The sequence below is a fragment of the Gymnoscopelus braueri genome (assembly GCF_963280865.1).
Source record: "Gymnoscopelus braueri genome assembly, chromosome: 1".
In the NCBI taxonomy this organism is placed as follows: domain Eukaryota; kingdom Metazoa; phylum Chordata; class Actinopteri; order Myctophiformes; family Myctophidae; genus Gymnoscopelus; species Gymnoscopelus braueri.
The window spans coordinates 57,273,071-57,298,327 of NC_137603.1; the positions used below are offsets into that span (position 1 = coordinate 57,273,071).

Sequence of the window (25,257 nt, forward strand, 5' to 3'; positions counted from 1 at the left end):
GTGTAGATGGGGTGTAGAGGGTGGAGGAGGTGTGTGTTGGTTGGACTATGCATGGCTACGGGCGCTGCTGTGTGTTACAGCGAGTGTGCCTGTGGTGTGAGGCTGTTATGTCTTCTCCTATACAGTTCTCCAGTCCCCCCCCCACATACACACACACACACACCCCAAACACTCTCACACACACACACACACACACACACACACACACACACACACACACACACACACACACACACACACACACACACACACACACACACACACACACACACACACACACACACACACACACACACACACACACACACACACACACACACCAACCTCCATCGCTCTTAGAGAGTGAAAACAACTTTTTTTTGTCTCCTTAAGATTATTTTAAGGACATTTCTTGTTATCCTCATGATACTGAGTGTATTGTTTATGTTAATGTTAATACAGTTGGTGTGAGCTATTTTTATAGTGCAATGTGCCGTGGAGAAAAAAAAGAAGCAGATGTTACATCTTTGGGAAAAAAAATTAAAGCCAGAAATAGGAGAGAGTGGAAAGTGAGCGAGAAAAAGGGAGAGTAGAAGAGAATGGGTGAACAGAAGTTTCAGAAGGGGAACGTCCAATTAATGATGACCTACAGCTTTGATCAAAACGAAAAAGGCTATTTCTAATGGCCTATTCATACTTCATTGTGCGAGCGCATTGCTCACCGTCAATAACTGATTTTCAGCTGAAATGTGTTTTATTATCGTCTCTGTCGGGTGGAAACCTCATATGTCCAAAACTGTTACTTTTCAGGATTCAAATAAAAAAATTGCTAAAGTAGCAGATCTACAAGCTCGAAACGCGTCGCTTCGCGCCGCGTTTCCAGCTTGCTGCTACACCTGGGGTCCCCGGACCCCACTTTTAGAACCAATGGTATAGAGCACGACTTCTGGCAGAAGAACAGGAACCGGACACCTGTCATACCACAGCCTTTATCTCTGGAAGTTTCTTGACAAACTCACTGCTTGCGACCACATCAGAGCAGCTTTAATTATCTGCTAGCTTATAATAAGGATAAAGTTCCCCCCCCCCCCCCCCATGGAAGCACACAAGATGAACACGGAGCTGCAAATCACACTGATTTTATAGGCAACCTTTTGAAGTGGGGCCTGTGTTGTGGCTAACCTCACAGACTAGGGAGCAAAGCCACAGTCAGAACCGCCGGTTAAGGAAGGTTAGAGCAATTGGCTTGTGACCAGTGATGGAAAAAGTATACTCACATTTCTTACTTAAGTAAAAGTATCAATACTGCAATGTAGTAATACTCTGTTAAAAGTAAAAGTCAGAGGTTCAAAAAGTACCAAAAGTAGAAAGTACTCATTATGCAGAATGTCTCATTTCACAAGTTTTCAAATGTATAAAATGTATAAAAAATCTTTTGAAAATAGCAGATCTACAAGCTCACAATGCGTCACAATGCAACGCATTGTGAGCTTGTAGATCGGCTATTTTCAAATGGACGAAATGTATATAGGGCTGAAGTGGTTTGTATTAATAATCAAAATCTACAAAGTAACTAAGTTGTCTAATACTTGTAGTGGAGTAAAAGTTCAATATTTGCCTCTGAGATGTAGTGGAGTAGAAGTAAAAGTACTGAAAATGGCAAATACTCCAGTAAAGTAAAAAATACCTAAAAAATGTACTTAAGTACAGTACTAGAGTAAATGTACTTAGTTACTTTCCACCACTGCTTGTGACCAAGGAAGTTGCTGGTTTGAGTCCCTGAAGGCCGGGGGCCAGGAACATCTGCACATGATGGGGAAGTGAACGAGATAAAGCTTAATTTACACGCCATCGCGCGAGGGTGTCGATGCGACACTTTGTTAGCTTGTTAGTTCTTTTTGGCAAGCAAGACCATCGTACTATGGACTATGAATTAGGCTTAACACCGTTCAAAGGCCCTTCCTTATGGGAGCTACAGTGCAATAACCCCTATAGTTACTACAGTGAAGCTGCCCAGTGGCAGTGTTGCCATATTGTGTGTGAGAAATAAGCAACCAGGTCTAGGAAAACAAGCCCAAAAGAAGCAACTCTAGACCACAGGAGCACTTTAAACCTATATGCAACGGCTATTCGAAAATAGACGATCTACAAGCTCGCAACGCGTCGTGAGCTTGTAGATCGGCTATTTTCAAAAACTCTATTTTTGAACAATTCTAACACAATGGTCATAAGCTAATATGGGGCCGACCGACTCCAAACTCGGCGCGCACATCGGCAAGGACTCGAGAGAGTGCGGTGCCCGCCGCCGAGTCGTTCGGATATGCGGTTGTTCAGAACCGCCGATCTGACCGATTATGTCCATATATGGGCATGTATGAATATCCAGTTGTCCAGAACCGCTGATCCAACCGATATGCCCAAATATGGGCATGCCATTGTATGGGCATATGCTGTTGTGGACCCCAGGAAGTGTATAGCTGCTGCTAAGGTAGTAGCTAATGGAGATCCAAATAAACAATAAATATACTGATGACAGGGATCTCCATATACTGTATGGGTATAAAAGGGACAAGGACTGACAGATACAGAGATCTCCATATATGGGCATAAAGGGACACAGACAGACTGGTGGTGCAACGTCTACTCTGACAAAGCCCCGACACTATGACTCAGACATATTGGTCGGATGGATCGGCGGTGCGACATACAGTAGGTGTGAGAACCTCTAGTTTATAAAATCCACTGACAGACTTGACTGCGAGGTTCCCAGTTCGATCCCGGGCTCCCCCAGAGTTAGTGTCGAAGTGTCCTTGAGCAAGATGCTGAACCCCTAATTGCTCCCGAAGAGCATGTTGGTGCCTTGCATGGTTTCCTCCGCCATCGGTGTGTGAATGAACAATCTATGTAAAGAGCTCTGGATGAAAGCGCTATGTAAATGCACCATTTACCATTTAACCACTTTCAACGGTGGCATCCTTATTTTTGGCATGTCAGTACAATTCATACGACAAAGTATAACATAGGGCACTCATTTATGAGAAAAAAGCAAACATTAAACAATGAAATATGGAGATACAAGGTTTCTGGCCAACAGCGACGATATGATCTGTGAGACACCGGGAACCTCCACAAGTTGTATAGTTGGCTGTTTTCCTGATAAACTGAGGCGAGATTGATTCACAGATTCCATTCACTGCTCCTTGTCCCATATCAAGGTCCATGCATAGTTAAACAAAAGACCCCCCCACCCACCCCCCCACACACACGCCACAGTGGCGGCTGCCGCGTTGTTGTGCACGATTCCTGTCACTCAGCCCCTCACCGTGCCCCATGTGCCCCGAGTGCCGGAGACACAGTCTCAGAGAGCAAAGTGTCTTCCCCTCAGCACCTCCTCCCCTCAGCACCTCCAGAGAGGAGCCGCATGTGATTGCAGCGCACACGCACGCCGCTCCGGTTGGCCATCAATATTACATTATGCGCTCTTGTTTTGTTCAATCCGTAAAGTCTCACCCTCTTTGATTTCTGGCCCCACCATCTTGCCTGCGAGTGCGATCAAGACACACGTACCATGCTGGGAGGTTATAGTGGAGGGAGGTCTGATGCATCACTCTCTCTCTCTCTCTGCTCATCCCCATGGTGGGTGACCCAGGTTTGAATGGCAGCTCTCCGAGAGTGAAAGAGTGAAGAGTGAAGTTTGTGTGTTGGTGTGGCGGTACGTGATAGTTCACAGTCACGGCCAAATTACTTAAAGGAGTAGTTCACCCAAAAAATTACTTATTTTCTATCAATTACACACCCCATGAAGCATTAAATTCATGAAGATTTTTTTTGTTTTTTGTCTCACTCCTAACTAAGCCAATAATTTGATTCCCGCGGAAAGATGACTATGTATCCGGTAGGAGACTCAAAGGAGTCTCTTTGAGTCTCCTAAAGGAAATACACCCGGTCATCAAATGATTGGCTTCGGAATGCGACAAAAACAAAAAATCTCCATGAATTCAAGGCATCATGGGGTGTGTAATTGATAGAAAATAAGTAATTTTTTGGGTGAACTATCCCTATTAAGTGTGTAGTCTGCGTATAGTATGATATCAATGATCTGCACAATCAGTGTTCACGTACAGTATAGGATTTTAGTTCCCAAGAGGTGAACATACTGTAATACACAGAGCTCAAGCAGTTAGCACATGAGATACAGCCAGGCACCGTATATCTAATTGGTGGCTACTTGCCTGGTTCTCTGTAGTGTCGGGGATATCCAAGCGTTGGCGTTCCTTTGCCCTCCTCCTCCACGGCAGTCTTACTCCGACGTAGCCCTCCTTGCTCGTTAGAAATGTTTATTTTGGTTAAGAAAGTGGTAAAGGGAGAAAGGTTATACGTCTCCAAACAGTATTGTGGTTTGGTATTCTTTCCCCACAAAGCTGTGGGCCACAGCTGGTCCCTCTCTGCTAATCACACCAGAGCAGCTGATTCCCATCTCCTCTCCTCTCTCCTCTGACTCTCCTCAGCCACTTCAGTCAGGTAAACGAGGGACCCCATGGTCTGATCAACCCAACCTCCGCCAAACCCAGGATATCATAATTTGACCCAACTCCCCATTATTATTAAACTGGGAAGTTTGTATTGGAGTGTAGCATTCCCCTCTGCAGCCAAGTCAATCACACAGCAATGCAAACTGTGTGGTGTGTGGAAGGCCCGTTAGGGATCCAGGGAGATTAGGGGAAGCGAGTCTTCAGCTCACATCCATTGCTTCAAACACGCAGGTGGTGAGAGGGAGGCCTTCCCTGAGTCGAAGTTGGGCGAGCGATTAGACTTTGTGTACTTTTTGTTTGTTTTATCGCCAATGCCATCAAAGTGTTTCTTTCTTTCTTCTTCTTCTTTTTTTTTCAGAGAAATGCAGGAAGGCCTCAACTATAATAGCCGTAACACAACCGAGAGGGTGATCTTTATTGGGATTAGATTAGATAGATGTAGTTTAGTGTAATCCACTCTGTTTAGCATTTAACCACTTAAACCCCATATGGGTAACTGGATTCCCTCAGGGGATACTAGTGTCTTTTCTGTTGTCTGTTATTGTGGGGTCAGCTTTTGCTGAAAATAGCCGATCGACAAGCTCACAACGCAACGCAGCGCGTCGCGTTGTGAGCTTGTCGATCTGCTATTTTCAACGAAAGCTTTCCCCACAATACCGATGCTGAGGTTTAAGTGGTTAATTTCCTATTGAGACAGAGAGTAGGAAAGCAGAGACAGAGACAGGGAGGCACATGGGAGAGGGTTCTCACACCTGGGGTTTGATCTCATCGTGAGCGTTGCGATGCATTGTGAGCTTATAGATCTGCTATTTTTGGCCCAGAATATGGACGCTGAGGTTCCAAGTGGTTAAAGTACAATTTACACAAGTGGAACAAAAACAAGAGGGCTGCGTTGCAAAGTTGTTACCAATCCCTGCTGCAATCACAAAGCAGACTTATGTGGTAGCGAGCTGCAGCCGCACATTTCACTTTCCCAGAGACAGCTTTTAGTTTAATGTTGCCGTTGTGGGGATTAATGTTAGGACATTGTCCTGTGGACATTTAAACCTTTATATATCTTAATTATTCAGCGTAGCTGTTGATGCACCTCTGGCACTATTTCACCACCACATAGTCAGACCCAAACCTCAAGTTGTTTATAGTGCCCAAAACCCCCTTTTTTTTAACCATTACATTATACCCCAACCAACCCAGACACCAACCCAACTCTCTTCTCTAATAATATCCTTAAGTCTTATGTGTCACCGCGCATTGCATGATAAAAGTGTTACTGCTGCGAGTATCAGTATTGATCGGCCCTGCCTCCTCCTCCTCTGTGACCGAACTCCTTGCCGAACATGACAGAGTCCCATATGTGTTAAGGAGATGATGTGTGTGTGTGTGTGTGTGTGTGGGGGGGGGGAATGCAATGTGATGCAATGATCAAAGAAGGGAGTGTAATATCATTTCCATAATCGTTAGGCTTTCCTCTCCTCTCTCTCTGTCTGTCGTGAATTTGGGAGGCGTTTGATGCTCGGGCAGGTCTCTTAATTAGCCGTCTTCCTCTCTTTAAAACCCACCATTAGCGGATTGGATTCATTCAACCCCCACTTTCCTCTCCTCCTCTCTGACAGGGTTACAGATTGGTTGTTGTTTGTGATTATTATTGCCCAGACAAATCTCCAGGCATCACGATTGGTTACCATCAAATGCTGTGACCCGCTGTGTTTGTTGTATTTACAGCTACCGTAGTTAGGTCAGAGTTAATTAGGTCACAGATTTGCCAGAAATGTGAGCATAGAATCAATTAAAGCTACCTTTTTCAAATATTACCTGCTATTTGCATGAGCTCTGAGTTCTGTGAGACAGTAGCACGTCTGTTAGCCTGGCTGGGATATAAGGTACATCCTAATATCCCAATGACAGTTAAACTGTGGCCTGTGTTGGTGCAACCAAAGACAGCGCTTTATGCATTAACAAAAAAGATTTTACAAACATTGTTGAACTATAGTTTGGTTTAAAAAAACATGGACAAGAGTCTTCCCCTAAAAGGGTGTAATCCCCCCCTCGATAATGCAACACACACACACACACACACACACACACACACACACACACACACACACACACACACACACATACACACACACACACACACACACACACACACACACACACTGGGCCTCATTTATCAAACGTGAGCGGAACGGATGTGATCGTAAATCGCTCGTGAATGCATTCACGCAATGTGGTATTTATCAGTAAGTTTTCATAATTCCGTTTGTTCATAAGATCTGAGGAGATTTCATGAGTGCTCTATAACTCTTGGTATTGTGTGCGTAAATGGCAAGAAAACACAACTATATAAAGAAATGTTTGTAGATGATTTGATGTGCGGCTGCCCCCCAGGATTTATGAAACGATAAGGCTGGTATGTGAAAACGTATACCTTCAGATTTGGAGGATGATCGATCCAAGACGAGATTGATTGATCCACGGTAAAAAAAACAGATCGCTGTCACCCCTACGGGGTTAACTAACATCCAGCCTTTTGTTTTCTGGAGCTGTGTGTGCATTACCATGAGTGGAACAAATAAATAATCAATGAATTCCAGGCAACGACATCTCTCAAATGCCAATATGTATATTATGATCGTTGCTGTCGGGCAGAAGCCTCTTATCTCCATATTTTAACTGTTTGTGTGTTTTTTCGTGAATTAAAGTCTCTACTTGATCATAACTACAGTGTCACACGAAAGTATCCAAAATAGCAGATCAACAAGCTCGAAACGCGGCGCCCAAGCGTCGCGTTTTTAGCTTGTCGATCTGCAATTTTTTTACGTGAATCCTGCAAAGTAACAGTTTTGGACATGTGAGGTTTCCACCCGACAGAGACGATATCCATTGTGGACGACTTGACCACCACATCATTTCAATCGATTTACGATCGATTGGTATTTATCAACGTAGACGCAGGGATGCCAACAAACAAACGTTGACAAATCCGGTGGAATGAGTTAGCTGAGGCCCATTGGTCCATCATCATGTGTATGAATGCACTCGGTGCTATGAGCTTGTAGATCAGCTATTTTTGAATAGCCAAAGTATAAAATAATGGCTATAGCCTAAAATCAAAAATGACACAGATGCGTTCCCAGATTGAATGGGTTAAGGGACCACTCTGCCTTCTGTGTCCGTGCGCGCGTGCGTGCGTGCTTGCGTGTGTGTGCGTGCATGCGATGCACGGTGTATTTAGTGAAAGAAGCGGGTTTGCCCTGAGCCAGACCTTTCATTTCCATGAAGTGCACACTTTCTGTTAAAAGAAGAAGAACTGGAGAGAGAATAGGTAAACACACACACAGCACTCCTCTCACTGGGATTTAGACCCCCCCCCTTCCCCCCAAAATACCCCACAAGGATTAAATAGTAGCTGAGAGGAGGAATTGTGTGTACTTAATGTGTACAGTCTAACAGGTGTCAATGTGTCAATGTGTGTGTGTGTGTGTGTGTGTGTGTGTGTGTGTGTGTGTGTGTGTGTGTGTGTGTGTGTGTGTGTGTGTGTGTGTGTGTGTGCGTGCGTGCGTGCGTGCGTGCGTGCGTGCGTGCGTGCGTGCGTGCGTGCGTGCGTGCGTGCGTGCGTGCGTGCGTGTATCTGAAATCATACCTACTTTCAGTTGATTTATCCACCTTAAGACATGCTGATTCTACGAATGTCTTCTAAATCAGTCGTTTCACGATTTTTCAAAAATGTTAAGAAATGTGATGTAGGCTACAAGCTCACAGTGACGTGCTGTGAGCTTGTATATCTGCTATTTTTTGAATAGCCAAATAAATCTGAAAATGACACAGATGCGTTCCCGGTCTTCATGGATTAAATGAACATTCTGTATTTTACAGCACTCTCTCTCTCCTCTCCTCTCCTCTCCTTCTGACTCCCTGTGGCTTCTATCTTTACTTGAAGTCCGGGCTCCCGATTGCCCCATGACTCTCATTCTGCACACGTCTGTCTCCTATATACGCTCGCAGCGGCACCAGACCGCCACTTCTCTCTCCTCCTCAACCCCAGCCTCATTACTCAAATTAGGAGGCCTAGTTATCACCGTAGCCGAGCTCCAGTCGACTCCCTAACACACCTATCATGCGCTGGCCCACATCCCTTTGAGCTTATGCCCCTCAGATCTGTAGCCGCCGGATCCAAGCGCAAGCGGCCATGAATATTGCAGAGAGAAGACGACGTGATGTCGGTATAATCCCCTCTGGTTCTTTATTCCATCTTACCTTACCGTTGGTGGTGTGATTGGACGGAATGGTGGAGGTTCGTGTAAATGGCTCGAGCTACGTGTTGTGAGATCGATGAAGACGTGGGTCATTGTTGGGGCGGGGCAAGGAGTGGACATTTAGAGAAATACAACTTTAGATTATTTGGCCCGGACGACTGGCGTAGCGGTCCTGGCACCTGTGTGTGTCGCGGGTTCGAATCCCGATCCCGACGGCCTTTATGCTGCATTTCACTCCCCATCTCTCTCTCCCCATTTACTGTCAGTCTACTGTATTATTCTATCAATAGGCAGAAATAAGGCAGAAAAAGCCACAAATTTTTTATTTACTGGATATTTGCTTGATAATTGTCCTGCATTTTGAGGATATCGCCCAAGTGTTCCTCGATTAGTTTGAAGCAGATGAGTGTATATGCATGCACAATATAAATGTGCTTTAAATAACCAAACACTGGACTGGCATCAAAAAAAGACTGAATCTGAATTGGTGGGAAATGATTGTGTTTACCACATTCCTTTCTCGGCTTCCTTCAGTATTCTGTCTTTACAGACGGCAGGAAAGCAGAGCTTTTGGCACAAAGAAAGAGGGGAGTCTAGACCAGGAAGGAGCACATCGTCTCTGTCGGGTGGAAACCTCATATGTCCAAAACTGTTCCTTTTCAGGATAAAAAAATGATAAATATCAAAAGTAGCAGATCTACAAGCTCAAAAGAGCTTGTGGATCTGCTACTTTTGATGATTTTGTGTGACGCTGTAGTATGATCAAGTAGTAATTGACAAAGGAACACTAAAAGTTAGAATATGGAGTTAAGAGGTTTCATATTAGGTCCAAAATCAGGGTTCTTAAGCACTGTACCATCAATCTGGGAACCCATCGGCAAAAAAAAGGGGGAAAAAATGTTTAGCTCGGAATCTGTTCTTGAGAGATTACTGTACCATAAATAGTCAGATAAGTGTGTCATATTAAAACCCCCTTTTGCTCTTGTGTTTTTTTTCTCCCCCCGCCGGCAGGTCCTGGAGCGTCTGTTCCAGAAGGGCTTCAGCGTGGCGGCGTCCTGCGGTGGCGGCGTGGACTCGTCTCAGTTCAGTGAGTATGTGCTGTGTCGCGAGGACCGGCGGAGTCTCTCCATCAACACGCCCATCAGGATAAAACAGGAGCCCCTGGACTAAGAGATGGAGCGCTGCTGCAGAGAGAGAGAGAGAGAGAGAGAGAGAGAGGGACTTCTGGTGGTGAGAGGGGGGTCCTAGCTTCGCCCCCCACCCCCCCCTCCCTAAAACCCCTCACCACTCCATAATCACTTCCAACAAGAACAAACCCGGTTACCCTCTGAACCCCCTCCTCGCCTCCACTACCCGCGTCCAAGCCCTCCAGAAAAAAAAAAAGTAACAGTTCAACATGAAACACACCTAAGTATTAGCAGAGGCGTGTTACCTTTGCCGGCTCTGCGAGAACTCTTAAGGGGAATGTAGTACCGAACACAGAAAAAAATTACCTTTTTTCTTTTTCTTTTTGGATTATGTAAAAAAAAAAAGCTCTCTAAAAACTGGGACCGTGATGAACAAACAAAAAAAAAAGTAAAATAAAGGACTGAACTGCAGCTTTCTTGAACCGTTCTAGCACCACCAGTGTCCAGTTGATTTTCCTGCCCATCCTGCAGTGTACTGACCTCTTATACAGTGACCCCCCCAGCTTCTTCGAGGGACGCCAAGCCCCCTCCTGTCCAGCCCTCCTCCTCCTCCCCTCCTCTCGGACCCTCAGCCACTCAGGCCCAGCTCCATGGCACATGTGTTGTCCAGTCCTGTGTCTGTGTGTGAGGCCCTGTGTGTTGTGTGTGTTGTGTGTGTTATAAGAGCGCCTGACTGACCCCAGGGGGCCCCAGTCCAGTTTATAAGGGAGGCTTTTTTTGGGGGGGACTTATAAGGGTCTGGCAGAGAGAGGAGAGACGCTATAAAGAGACATGTAGACTTATCTCGTCTGCCAGCCCCTCCTCCCCAGTCCCACCCCACCCACAACCAATCAACACACCTCACTACAATAAGGGGCGTGTCCCGTCCTGCCAATCCAACCATCGTTTGTCAAATTGACTATTAGCATTTTTTTTCTCCTTCATTGTTGTTTCTCAAGTATGTTACTTGCTCCTTTTGCAACCCCCCCACCCCCACCCCCACCCCACCACAACCTGGTGAAAACAGTTATTAATGGGAATATTTTCAATGTCAGTTTTTTTTTCTTTCTTTCTTTTTTTCTGTTTCCTCCAATATGAAGGATTGTATGAGCGTTGTAGTCATTAGCATCTGAGAGCTTGTGTGAGAGTGTTTTCCTGGCAGTGGCTGTAGAGACTTGCTGTCCGCAGGCAACGTGGCTAAAGCGATCTGGCTCATAATGCGTCCGCAGCTGGAGAAAACAAGTCTCGTTGTTAAATCGGGGCTTGAGAAGAACACGAAGAACATGGATACGTAACGTCTACAGCGTTTATTATTATTCAAATGTGTATCATATATGATTAAAAAAAAGTGCTTTTGGAATTTCAGCTCTATAAAACATATCCTGGATGGATCCCTTCAACCGGATCCGCTTCACAGCACACAACATGGCAGATATGTTTTGCGATTGAGCGAAAAGTTCAGCAAAAATGAATAGGCTCTATGCACGCAGCAGCCATATTGGAAAGAAATTGGAATTTCATTCCCTACACAGGTGTTACCAATGATACTAATGAAGGCTCTGTTCCATTCTGGTCAAACAGAGTCAGGGTGCTGATATTGTGGAAACACTCTGCTACACCAGTGGGTCTCAAACTGTGGTCCAGGGACCCTCATGGTTCCTTGAGGGGGAACCAAATGGCCCCTTATGGGTGTGTAACACTGAGAGTGTACAAATGGAACCAAATGGACCCTTACGGGTCCATTTGGTTCCATTTGTACACTCTCAGAGTTATGGGGGTCCTTGAAATTAAAAAGTTGGAGAACCACTGTGCCACACCAAATGGAACAGAGCCTCAATTAGTATAATTGGTAAAGACCTGTGAAGGAAGGAAGTAAGGAAGAGGGCGCAATTTCTCACCAATATGGCCGCCGCGCATAGAGCCTATTGTTAAAAAATGGAAAGAGTGAAATTGCACAAAAAGCTCTGAAGTGTAAAGTTGTCTGAGCCAAGAATGTTTAGGACTTGAGGGCCAACGGAGGAAAGCTTGAGGTTTACCAGTATATCTCCCAATGATTGTCAAGAGATGTACTCTAAATGCTTGATGACACTTGTTTTTGCACTTAAAATATATTATGTACAGAACGGCCTGCCCAAGTAGGCTACTACCCTCCACAAATATGTTGTGGTCTGATGACCGCTGCCACATCAAGCGTTCACAAGGAGCTCTATCCAAAATGTTCTACTGCGTCGTCCGCTAGGACAGAAAACTTAAGAACTGAGAATTAACCAGGGTGCAAAAATGATAATATTTTTGTCAACTGAGGTTGGTACCGACTACTATTTAAAAAAAAAGTAAGAGTAACTTGTTTGATTTCTTTGTACTCTGTAAGAGTAGGGGTCATTTCATGTGAATTATGGATCATTTTGGAACGCAACTCTTTGGCTATTTTAGGAGTTTATAAAGACATTGGAACATTATTTCAAGAGCAGAAAGGTGGTCCAAAAGACAAGATGCCCTGTTTTAGTGATTGTATAAAGGTAAAAGTCAAGAAAGTACCGCTTTCTAACGGTTGTTATAGAGCTTTTCACAGCTGTGTGACAGACGACGCACTGGGTTGTTTTACGTACAAAATGGTTTTAGCCAATACCTAAAACGAGGGTATTATTTTGTTCATTTGAATTCCTCATCAGGATGACTTGTTGAGAGAGGCTTCTTACCAACTTTAAGGCAGAAAGAAAGACGCTGGTTTCGTTTCTTTCTCTGTGTGTGTTTTTTTTTGTACTGTCACTTCTAAGCCCGAGTTATTTTAGTGACTCCTCACATGTCTGTATGACAGAACCCAGCGTGAACCGTACGCCCAGCATCAGAGCAATTGTTCTCAAAGAGCCAAGTGGGAGGCACTTACTCTATTCTGCCCACACTCCTTTGGTCTCATTCTAAACATTTCTGGATCAAAGACAGAAACAAGAAAGGGCCAAGTTTTCATACTTTATGTGTGTGCGTGTGCGTGCGTGTGCATGTGCGTGCGCGAGCGTGTGTGTGTGTGTGTGTGTGTGTGTGTGTGTGTGTGTGCGTGTGCGTGTGCGTGTGCGTGTGCGTGCGCGTGCGTGCGCGTGCGTGCAACTTACAGATGCTGTTTATTCCATTCCAAAACATTGATGAAAAAATAAACACCCCCATGGCATAGTCTGATCTGTTAGGGCACTGGGCAGTTTGCTTTAGTCAACGATATAGGGGAGGTTGTTTCTAATATAGAAACAACCTCACAATATAATATTCTAAATATTACATTCTAAGATGGAGGATATATAGTTCTGCTAATCTAACATCTCCTGGATGGACAACTGATTAAAACAAACTCCGTAGTTTAATGAAGATGAGCTTGGTTTGCAGTGAGTGTTGGCTCTCGGTCCGGTATGGATGGACAATCCTAGGGGGGGGGGTGTCTCTCACAATCCCAGCTTGTCTTTGTTGTTCTGAGCCCGCTTGTTGCCCCGCGCCTTTCGCATCCAGTCGCCTCAAAGGGAATAGCCAACCAGGGCCTTTCATGTGCCGAGGGACGTTGGGCTTCACAGCGCCTCTCCACACACTCCCCCCCCGGGCTTCCATCTGAGCAGCGCCAGTAGAGAGAGACACGGGTCGTACCGTCGCCCTGTCCCCCCCCCGCTGTGTCGCCCCTATTTGTTCTGAGCCTCTTCCCCAAACCCTCACTGGACCACAGCACAACAAGCCCAAACAAAGTGATGAGTCAAAACTACAGCCCCCCCTCCTCCTCCTCCTGCTCCTCCTTGAATAGCCATCTGGGATTCAAGATGTTCTTTGCAAAGATTCTTTGCAGGTTCTTTGCGGCCAATGTTTTTAGCTATAGTGAGTGACTGAACAGCATTTGGTTAGTCTTGGCTAAGTCCTCGACGACACGGGGGTAAAAATTACAGCGCTGTTGTCGGACAAAACACACAGAATCATTTGTTATCCAGGAGCAAAGGAAAGAATGTTTTGTTTTCTCTCGTTGTAACTTTATAACTTGTACAATGAATGGGGTTCTTGGAAGGTTTGAAGGACCCAAGGGTCATGAACACTAATCTGTAATTATGTGCCCCCACACAACACACACACACACACACACGCACGCACGCACGCACGCACGCACGCACGCACGCACGCACGCACGCACGCACGCACGCACGCACGCACGCACACGCACACACACACACACACACACACACACACACACACACACACAGCAGCTGAAGTGATATACAGCATACCTCTTTTACGACTATAACGTGCAAACGATGTGACACAGCCAGTAACTGAGGTATATAGGCATGTTCACATGTGTCATGCTTATATGCCGCCGCCCTAGTGGTCAGACTGGTCAGTGCAGTGGTCAATGCCCATGAAATTGGCATCCAAAACCACCCGGGTGGGTCAGTCAGTAGAGGCTTGTCATGGAATGTCCGTATACAGTGGCTACGAATATTTATGATGGGATATCGTTGTTGTCGGGCAGAAAAAGCTTGTATCTCCACGTGTTTTGACCTTGTCAATCTGCTATTTTTGCTATTTTAGAATTTTAAATCCTGAAAAGTAACAGTTTTGGACATAATATCAGGTTTGCGCCCGACAGAGACGATAAGTAATGTTACTTGTAACCAACACTATACAGACACTCTGTGACAGACCTCTGTTGTACAGTAATTGTATATTGAACTATCAGGTTCTGCTTCTTTGTTTCGTTTTGTTTTTGTTTAAAGAACCCTAATGTTGCTTAAGAGACCTCTAAAAGTCCTCTTCGTGGGAAGTAAAAAGAATGAAAAAGATTTCAAAGCATTACATTGTGTACATAATGGATTCAAACATTGCAAAAGGGTATACTAAGGTGCAAAATGTATATTATTTAAAGTGTTTAAAACAATTAGACTGTGGTATTAAAGGGCATGTGTTCATTTTACAGTGTCTCCATTTGATTTTTCTTGCATATTTGCGATAATAAAAAGGATGTACTGTACAAACGGTGTGTTCCCTGCTGTTACTGTCATGTTGTCATGTATCAGTGGTTCTCAAAGTGGGGTCCAGGGGCACCAAGGGGGCCCTTGAGGTGGTTCCAGGGGGGCCAAATGAAGAACAGTTTAACCCATTAAACCCATTAAGGCCAATTATACAAAATGTCTTCTAAATCTTTTTTTGGAAAAAAACATGTTACTATGTCAGTGGTTCTCAAACTTTTTCATGTCAAGGACCCCCAAAATGATATGTATTCAAATATGTTGTTCCAGGGACCCCCAGAAGCAAAGATTTGAGTTACAAATGTTCGCTTTAAAAAATATATATATTTAAAGATTTGCACAAATGTTCTCGATTTTTCAAAAATAGCAGATCTTCAAGCTCATAGCTTGAAGATCTGCTATTTTTGAATAGCCAAAGAAATCTAAAATGACGCAAATGCGTTCCAGGTCTTAATGCGCTAAAGCTGCACTATGTAACTTTCCTCTTCTACCCCGGATTTGAACCCGGTCTCCCGCACAAGTGCTGAAATGTTTTAACGTTGAGCCAATAGAGCCTGCCTGCTTGCTCAGGGGATAAATTGAATCTTAGACCATCAGGTCAAGATTCTTGTCAGATCCTGTGTCTAGGTGAGACATGACCTTTGACACGATCTAGATGTCTCAATAGAAGAGCAGGGAGACCAAATACAACCACCCCAATTGTATAAGTTATATTGTATTAATATACTCTACCATACAGATTGGACAAAATTGCAATTTATTCATTAAAAGAAGTAACATAGTGCCGCTTTATTTTCACTATTATTTCACCAGCTAGAAGTGAGACCAGTGAGAGAGTATGTATAAGGATTACTATTCACATTGTAGAGTTTCACTCTCGCCACTGAAAAGGTTTGAGAGACACTTGTTTATATTAACATAAAAAGACCAACAATATAGTGAGATTAAAATGTTTCATAGATGGGCCTGAGAATTCTTTCTGTACACATCACTCATCTATCACAAACTATATTGATTATATCTATGTCAGGGACACAGTGAATTGGAACTTTTCACTCCTCCTTGTACATGGTGCTACTTATCAATAACATTGATTCAGGAATTTAGTTTTTTTTTGTTGGTGCTGCAGTCAATTTAACCATTTAAATAAAAATCAATAAAACAATTTAAAAAAAAACTATATTCATTGATTGGTGTATATAGTATACTTGGTGCCCCAAATCTCGGTATAGCCTAAATTTGGAGCTTGTAGATCTTATATTTTTGCTGAATGTTCGGCCCAGAGTGGGGGCGCTCAGGTTATTATGTGGTTAAGTCACTGTCAGCAAAAATGCATGAAATGTAAATGGTGGCTCTCTTATTTAATCAAAGGACCTCAGCTTGAACTCTCGATGCCCTTTGAGTTGACCTGGTGAGACCCTGCTAAATCCTCCTGGTGAACCTAAGGCTTTCTGTAAGAAGAGAAGGTTGTCTTCAGGGTGAAGTCATGATAAGCACTCTCTTTACTCTCCAAAGGGACTAACAAATACTGTGGGCCAATATCAAAGACAAAAAACTAAACCAATATGCTCCCAAACCCTAATATTTTACACAGAGTTAAACGGTTTGGTCTTTTTCAAGAGACACTGCTGCTTAATTAGCAGCGGGGATCCTAGGGGACTTTAGTAGCGGCGTTCAGCTTGGTTTGTACTTAGCATGTGTTAATGTTAGCAAATGGAAATTAAGTAGGATTCATTCGTTAATTTGATTCTCGTTAAAACTGATGATTCTTCAATTTTCTTTGTTATCAAAATTCCTCCAAAAACTCCATACAATGTTGTATATGTTTTAATAGTTTAATTAACATAAATATGTTGTATACTTAGCAAAGATACTGGTCTTACCATTGTTAATTCACTGATGTTTTTATATCATATCGCTAGGTCTACAGAAGAGTAAATAATTAAGGATAAAGTCAGCATCTGTTCGGTTTAGTAAACAGCTTATTTATTCCTTTACAAAATAGGTACAAATACAGAAGTATGTTTTTTTTTTCTTCACACAAACAAGAAATTTTCCAAGATATGTACAAGTTTACCAAAAATAACGTAGTTCTAATAAACACATGGTCTTGTAGACAATATTTACAAATCATCCTTACATTTAAAACATTAATACCCCCCACTGTGTACAAGTGTAATTATATTGTCCTAACATTTTGGCTAGAAAGCTGTAGCAGTAGAAAGGGTGATGTGTGTCACCAACGGAAAAATAAATCATACAAAGCGTTATTTTAAAAAAATCTTTTGAAATCACTGTACTATACACCCTGTTGTGCTTCTGTGAAAACGTTTAATCCTAGTGGTACTTTGAGATCAAATTAATTTGCCTGACATGTAGTAAGAATAAACGCCAATCGATTATATAGAACGCAAGGAGGAAAATATATTAATCATTTAAAAAAATAAGTGCCTTTTTTTTTTTACAGCGATTCACAACGCTGTTTAATACTTATAAGGAGACAAGGGGATCTGGTACATTAGTGACTGCTTTTAGTTGCCAGGTTAAGACGTTAATATACACATATACACACACACAGTATATATATACATATACAGTATATGTATATACGTACACACATAAGTGCTGTCAAAAATCCATAATGCACATTTTGATTAAACTATTTTTAAATAAATTACAATAGCTGCATAGAGGCCAAGGTATTCAGTTTAAGAAAACAAACAAAAAAACTAAAACAAGGATTAAACAAAGAACAAGGATTACAAATAATAATAAAAGGACCAGAAAGGCCATTGAGATTGGTCAAAACAGGAAATGCTGCAGAGATGGACATAACTAAGACAAAGACTAAAGGGTGATTCATACTTAGTTAGGCGCCGGTGTCATGCACCGAAAACAGCAGATCTACAAGCTCACGCAGATCTGGTATTTTGTGGTGCACGACCACACAACCTAGAATAAATCAGGCATAACAAAGGCCATAGTCCCATATCTGTCTTTCCAGAAGTTAGCATGAAGACAAATACAGTACAAAAACCCCCAATTATCAGTTTAGGCTAGAATCACTTCAAACATGAACGTAGGTAATTAACCCTGACCATCTATAGACTCCCATAATGTAGGTGTCATGAGTAAAAACAAAGACAAAACATTTTAAATTCATACTTTACTGTCACTAAGTTATTTTGCCAAACATGTACTTCAGTTTCCTGTTTCTTTCGTGGAAAAAGTGCCACAGTTTTAATTTGGGCAGCGAGTGGGCGGCCCCCCTAATATGGACATGCATGCTGTCTGGACAAATAATCCATAATATGATTATGATCATAATATGGACATGCAATATGGCCACATATGGACATGCCCGACGTCTGAGCTGTTGTCGCTGTTGTTAGGCAAAGAATTGTGTTTCTGTCTTTTGGGTTCACTAAGTGCCCATCGCTCCTTTTGGTCTTCCTGGCTACCCGTAGCTGTGTAAACCAAACAGCTCAAATGAAATTGGTTGAATTGATTGATTAAATATAAGATTTCAATAAAATGTGCATGTTATTTGTTATTCTAATAAATGCATTGCACTAGTAGGGGGACCATGGTGGATATCTCAGTTGGGAAAAGGCTAAAAAGGTACTGTGTGTAAAAGATAAGGAAGTAGATGCAAAATTATGCCAAAATCAGAAAATACTAAAACATAGAAAAAAAAAAAGAACATTAAAAAAAAAAAAAGGTATTCAACCATACACTACAGGTAAAGGAAAATACTGACACGTCAGAATTGGCCAAACCTTGTGGAAGTTGTGGTAGCATGGACCACGGTCAGTGGAGGAAGTACAGTACTTGAGTACAGTACTCAAGTACTGTACTTTTGACAACTATTACAAAACCACTTCCGACCTATATACTTTGGCAATCTGAAAATAGCCAATAGTATATTGAAGCAGATCTACATGCCCTTCTGCATTATGAGTACTTTTACTTTTGATACTTTAAGTACATTTTGATGCCAATACTTTTGTACTTTTACTCAAGTAAATGTTAAATACAGAACTTGTAACAGACTATTTCTACATTAGGGTATTGATACTTTTACTTAAGTAAAACAATTGAGTACTTCTTCCATCACTGACCATGGTTATGTTGTAATGAAGTGGTGGTATAGCATGGACCACGGTTATGTTGTTATGACTCCTCCAGTGGGTTGAGATGGAGTTTCTACCTTGCAGGTAAGAACAAACATATAGATCAATTTAAAAGGATTACAATTATCAACTTATTTTGACTCGAATGACTTCGAAGCATTTTTTTTGTTTTTTTTACAAAAAGTCAGGTTTCTTAATATAGACACCTTTTTTTTTCTTTCTCTCTTACAAAGCTTACATGTGATAAAAAACTATAATACATGCGGTTTAAAATAATTCAAAGGAACTATTTACACTTTTACCCCTGATTTATACTTGTTGTACGCAAGTGTGATACACAAAAAAAAAGCTGTCGCAACGCGTTAATGAGCTTGTAGGTCTGCAATTTTTTGTGCAACACTGGCGTTTAAAACTAAGTATAAATCAGGGTTTGGAGTAAGAGAACTGGAAGTTATGTGACGCTGTTGTGGAGAATCAGAACATTTCAAAAGTCTCTTACATTGGTCAGGTTTCAATATTAAATGCATCCTGTTGAACGATGAACGGTGTTCAACAAATAAAGGATATATCATAGGCTGTATCAAGGGGTGAATGGGTTTCCTCATTTTGAGCTGATATGGGGTCATTATAGAGCTATACTGCCAAAGGATGACAACACCTCTCTACCAAACAGATTAAAGTACTACTGGCTCAAGTCCTTTGACATGAAAAAAGAACACACTTTTTGCTCCTTCACTTAAGTCTTTAAGACCGGGAACACATCTGTGTGTCATTTTTAGATTTCGTTGGGCTATTCAAAAATAGCAAATATACAAACTCTATGAGCTTGTAGATCTGCAATTCTTTTTTAAATCATGAAAAGTTGTGCAAATATTTATTTATTTTCCTATTTTTTGGCGGACATTTGTAACTCAAATCTTTGCTTCTGGGGGTTCCTCGAACTAAATATTTTACAAATGTTCGCTTTAAAACATATATAATCCAAGACTTTGCCACGAATTTTCACGATTTTTCAACAAGCTCATAGCGCGGCACTCGGTGTCGCGCTATGAGCTTGTATATCTGCTATTTTTGAATAGCCCAAAGAAATCTAAAAATGACATACAGATGCGTTCCCGGTCTTAAGGGGTTAAAACTCCCCACACTACAACAACACAAATAAGAAGAAGAACTTGCATGGTTGAATTTCAGTGACCTATACGCACGCATATCCATCGTGAAGCTAAAAACAGAGAAAAGACACGCAACAATTACATTTATTTTTGTGAGTTTTTTTTTCTCTTCTTCCCCATATCCCTTCCTTCTTCTCTCTCACAATTCTCTTCTTCTTCTTATTATTAAAAAGCTACACGGAAAACGTCACCCACAGTTACACATGGAGACACTGAGTTCATACATTAGACCCGAATAGGCTCTATGCACGGCAGCCATATTGGAAAGAAATCGGGGCCCTCCTCCTTACTTCCTTCACAGGGTCTTACCAATTAGACTTAATTAATGAAGGGCTCTACTCCGTTTAGTGTAGCGTGGTGGTTGTCAAACTTTTTGTTAATTTCTAGGACCCGGCCGCCATAACTCTGAGAGTGTACAAATGGAACCAAATGGACCCGTGCCTACGGGTCCATTTGGTTCCATTTGTACACTCTCAGAGTTATAGGGGGTCCTTGAAATTAACAAAACGTTTGACAACCACTGCAACACACTAAATGGAACAGAACCTTCATTAAGTATCACTGGTAACACCTGTGAAGGAAGTAAGGAAGAGGCCCCAATTTCTTTCCAATACGGCTGCCGTGCACAGAGCCTCATTTGAAGGCACGTGGCTGGGAGGAGGAGGAGGAGGAGGAGGAGGAGCAGGTTGAGGTGGTAGGAGGAGGCTCTCTCTACTTGAGCAGGGCGCGGTACAGGAGGAGCGAGTGGGCCGTCTCCCGCTCCTGCTCCATGTAGAAGATGAAGTCCCTGAGGTTGACACGGGTGATGCGCTGGCGGGCGTGGCGCGAGGCCGAGGCGGACGGGCTGGACGAGCTGGATGGAGAGCCCACCATGGTGCCTGAAACCTGCACACGCAAGCACACACACACACACACACACACACACACACACACACACACACACACACACACACACACACACACACACACACACACACACACACACAGGGATTTTATGAATGGCATTTATTTTTTTTAATGGCATTTTTAACCGTAAAACAGCAATTTTAACCGTAAAAAAACAATAAATGATGACCAGGTCATATTAATACCAAGTTGCTCTCTCCAGCGTCCCCACACGGAACCAAATGGACCCGTGGTCCTGTACCCTTTCGGTCGCGGAGTAACAAATCGCTGTTGGAGGCGGCGCTGTCTGTGTGTGTGTGTGTGTGTGTGTGTGTGTGTATGAGGAGTCAAGTCAATAGTTTGTTTGGTGGCGACGACCACACTTTTTTTTTGTTCTGGGCTATGATCCCATAGCATGGGAGGACACCCGTTGTTCGTACAAGCCCACAACGTGTCACGCTGCGACGCGTTGTGGGCGTTGTGGGTAAGTAACAACCATTTCTCTTGTGAGGGCCAGGAAAATGGTCCTCAAAACGTCTTTTTCTCACATTCTACTATACTTGTGGGGACATTTGTCCAAGTATGGTAACACACACACGCACGCGAGCACGCATGCACACACGCACGCACACGCACACACACACACACACACACACACACACACACACACACACATACACACACACACACACACACACACACACACACACACACACACACACACACACACACACACACACACACACACACACACACACACACACACACCCCCACACACACCCCCACACACACACACACACACACACACACACACACACACACACACACGATATGAGGAGAGTTGTAAAGAAAACATCAGACTCATATAGCCAGTGGTTCACTCAAACCTTTTGCATTTCAAGGACCCCAGTTTGATATGCATTAGGGGCCCATTTAATACAGTTTATTTTTTCTTTTTTTTGGCACACAGCTAAGTATAAATGAGGCATTACGACGCCATCTAGGCCCGCCAACATACATTTTCGTCAACTAAATCAACTGTAGATTCAGTCAAAATCCAGTTCAGTACCATTCAGTAAAACTAGACTAAAACGAAAATTTCAGATGTCTAAAATATGCCTAAAACTAAATGGAATTTTATTCAAAAGACTATGACTAAAACTAAATCAAAACATTCTGTCAAAGAAAAAAAACTGAACCACTGTTAAGTATACAACATCCAAGTCAAATCATATGGAGATCCGCTGAAGCAGACAGTGGAACAAGTCAAACTTGGCAACCGCTAAACCAAACGTACGTGCATGTGCTGGTGTGGGCTGGTATTCATCATTTCCCACCATGAAGCACGAGGTAACAAAAGGATGATTAATATGTGACAGTTTGTTGGCCTAATCCCAAACACCAACAACAGGAAGGTGTATCCCAACTGTATAATCTGGGGGGACTGGAGGGGCCGCTGTTATTCATTTTACTGGCCAAATGCGTTCGCACATACATGGTATATTATGTGACTTCGAGACAGTGGTGGAAAAAGTACTCACATTTTTTACTTAAGTAAAAGTATCAATACTGCAATGTAGAAATACTCTGTTACAAGTTAAAGTCCGGAATTGAAAATGTACTTGAGTAAAAGTACAAAAGTATTGGTATCAAAATGTACTTAAAGTACCAAAAGTAAAAGTACTAAAATGTTTGAAAATAGCAGATCTACAAGCTCACAACGCGTCGCGATGCGTTGTGAGCTTGTAGAACGGCTATTTTCAAATAGCCCAGGTATGAAATAGGTTAATGTATGTTTTATAATGTAATAATTTATATCTGCAAAGTAACTAGTAACTAAAGTTTTCAAATAATTGTAGTGGAGTAAAAGTACAATATTTGCCTCCTAGATGTAGAAGTAAAAGTATTGAAAATTGGAAATACTCCAGTAAAGTAAAAGTACCTTAAAATTGTACTTAAGTACAGTACTTGAGTAAATGTACTTAATTACTTTCCACCACTGGACTTAGAGACACAGAATCATACAGGAACAACACAATTATTGAAGGAGAAACAAGCGAAGGAAAAAAAAAACCCAAAAAAACATAATATAACATCAGCCAATCAAAACAAAGGTTCATTAAGTATCATTGGTGTACTTCCTAAAAGTATACCAATGATACTTTAAAAAAAAGCAGATCTACAAGCTCACAATGCATCGCATCGCGACGCATTGTGAGCTTGTAGATCGGCTATTTTCAAAAGGCCGAAATGTATATAGGGCTGAAAGTGGTTAATGTATGTTTTGTGAAATTAATCAAAAGATCAAAAGATAATAAACTAGTAACTAAAGTTTTATAATAATTGTAGTGGAGTAAAAGTACAATATTTGCCTCTGAGATGTAGTGGAGTAGAAGTAAAAGTAATGAAAATTGGAAATACTCCACTAAAGTAAAAAATACCTCAACATTGGCCTAAAAGTAGACCAATGATCTTGGAGAGTCTTAAAGAGATCAGTCTCCTCTCCTAGCCTAATGGTTCTCAAAGTGGGGTCCAGGGACTCTCAGGGTTCCTTGAGGGGGTTCCAAATGGACCCTTACAAGTCTGTAACTCTGACAGTATACAAGACGGGTCCATTTGGTTCCATTTGTATACTGTCAGAGTTAAAGAGGCATCCTTTGAAATTTTAAAGTTTGAGTACCACTGTTCTAGTAGCCTTGTTCCCATGCCTTCACTCATCTGCCAAGAGAAAAGCCTGGTCATGACCTAAAGCAGAGTGTCTATAGGGGCAGGACTTCCGCCGCACCTATTTCCCCCCGGAAACAATCTTTTTCGACCAATCACAACACGCGTTTCATTCACGGAGAATGTGAACAGATTTGTAAAGCGTCATTCGGAAAGCAAATTCCGGCACTTCCGTTTAGCCGTTTAGACCAGTGGTTTTCAACCCTTTTCAGGCCAAGGACCCCTAAATTGATATGTATTTGGCCGCGGACCCCCATCTGAAAATGTTTTGTGCCAGGGACCCCCAGAAGCAGAGATTTGAGTTCGAAATGTTCGCTTTAAAAATATATATACATTCAAAGATGTTAATAATTTTCACGATTTTTCTAAAATAGCAGATCTACAAGGCGTGGCACTCGGTGCCGCACTATGAGCTTGTACATCTGCTACTTTTGAATTGGAATTGAAGTGGTTAAAATGATTATGATTATGATGACCCATGTTAACTCATTTTGCTGGGGACCCCCTGGTACCCCCCCAAGGACCACTGGTGGTCCCCGGACCACTGGTTGAGAACCACTGGTTTAGACCCTGAACCAGCTAGGTCTTGCTCAGCGTGCTGTTCTAGCCCATCCAAAAGGTATAGATCACAAGTAAGTAATTAAACGTTTCCAATTCACTACAATGAAGTCACCTAGTCTTGAATCACAAACACATGAACGGTGCCCACAGTATGGAATGCTGCTGCCTATTTTAAGCAACTCCACACCTCCATTTAACCAAAGGGAACTTCACACGGAGCAGCAACGAGAGAATGAGATCAAAAAACATTGACTAATAACGTCCAGATCTTCAGGTGCAGCAGTCGAGCGAAGAGAATAATTCATTTTTATTAGCGCCTGAACTAGGGGCCCGGGTGGAGAACAAACACCAATGTGCTCCGACTGCAAGGAAATCATCATTTACTTAAGTGTGTTTTATGGCTCTTTATATTGGCATGGGTATGAACAGATTTTCTCTCTAAACAAACAAGAGCCAGGCTGACATAGATCTGAGCTGACGGCTTAGTCTGAAATGAAACCCTTGTTGTTCTGTATTCGATCCAGGAAAAATGAAAAGATAAAAAAACCTCTGAATGTATACACAGCAGGCTCGATAGAAATCAGGAATGGGGGGGAAAGGCATTTACATTTGGAAATGAGAAACACACCGGGTAGAAGCAAAGCTCCATGATGCAGCCATGCAGTGCCCACACTTGAACCCGGGCAAGAAAGAGAGAGAGAGAGAAGCAACAAAGGCAGGCGCTTTCTTTCGCTTCGGGAACACCCTGTCTCACAATTACATTGATTGCACCGGGTCTATAAACACACAAAGTACAGACGGAGTCCTAATTGCAAACATACGACTGGCGTATGAATTTTACAGGAACCAAAAACCCTC

The 25,257-nt window shown here is 42.5% G+C and overlaps 2 protein-coding genes across 6 annotated transcripts in view; one reads left to right on the forward strand and one right to left on the reverse strand.

Moving 5' to 3' along the window:
- kctd15b (potassium channel tetramerization domain containing 15b) overlaps nt 1-10,784 on the forward strand; it is a gene marked incomplete at its 5' end in the record, with an annotated part of 58,650 nt that extends 47,866 nt beyond the window's left edge. For all 3 annotated transcript variants that reach the window (XM_080439578.1, XM_080439579.1, XM_080439577.1), the window contains one exon: nt 9,779-10,784. In XM_080439578.1, coding sequence (XP_080295704.1) covers nt 9,779-9,937 — 159 coding nt within the window. In that variant the 3' untranslated portion in view covers nt 9,938-10,784. The remainder of the gene's footprint in view (nt 1-9,778) is intronic.
- A 9,969-nt stretch (nt 10,785-20,753) lies between these two features.
- The window catches only part of LOC308082877 (transcription initiation factor TFIID subunit 4), a 166,499-nt gene continuing 161,995 nt past the window's right edge, over nt 20,754-25,257 (reverse strand). For all 3 annotated transcript variants that reach the window (XM_080424944.1, XM_080424945.1, XM_080424943.1), the window contains exon 14: nt 20,754-21,114. In XM_080424944.1, the coding sequence (XP_080281070.1) occupies nt 20,941-21,114 (174 nt within the window). In that variant the 3' untranslated portion in view covers nt 20,754-20,940. The remainder of the gene's footprint in view (nt 21,115-25,257) is intronic.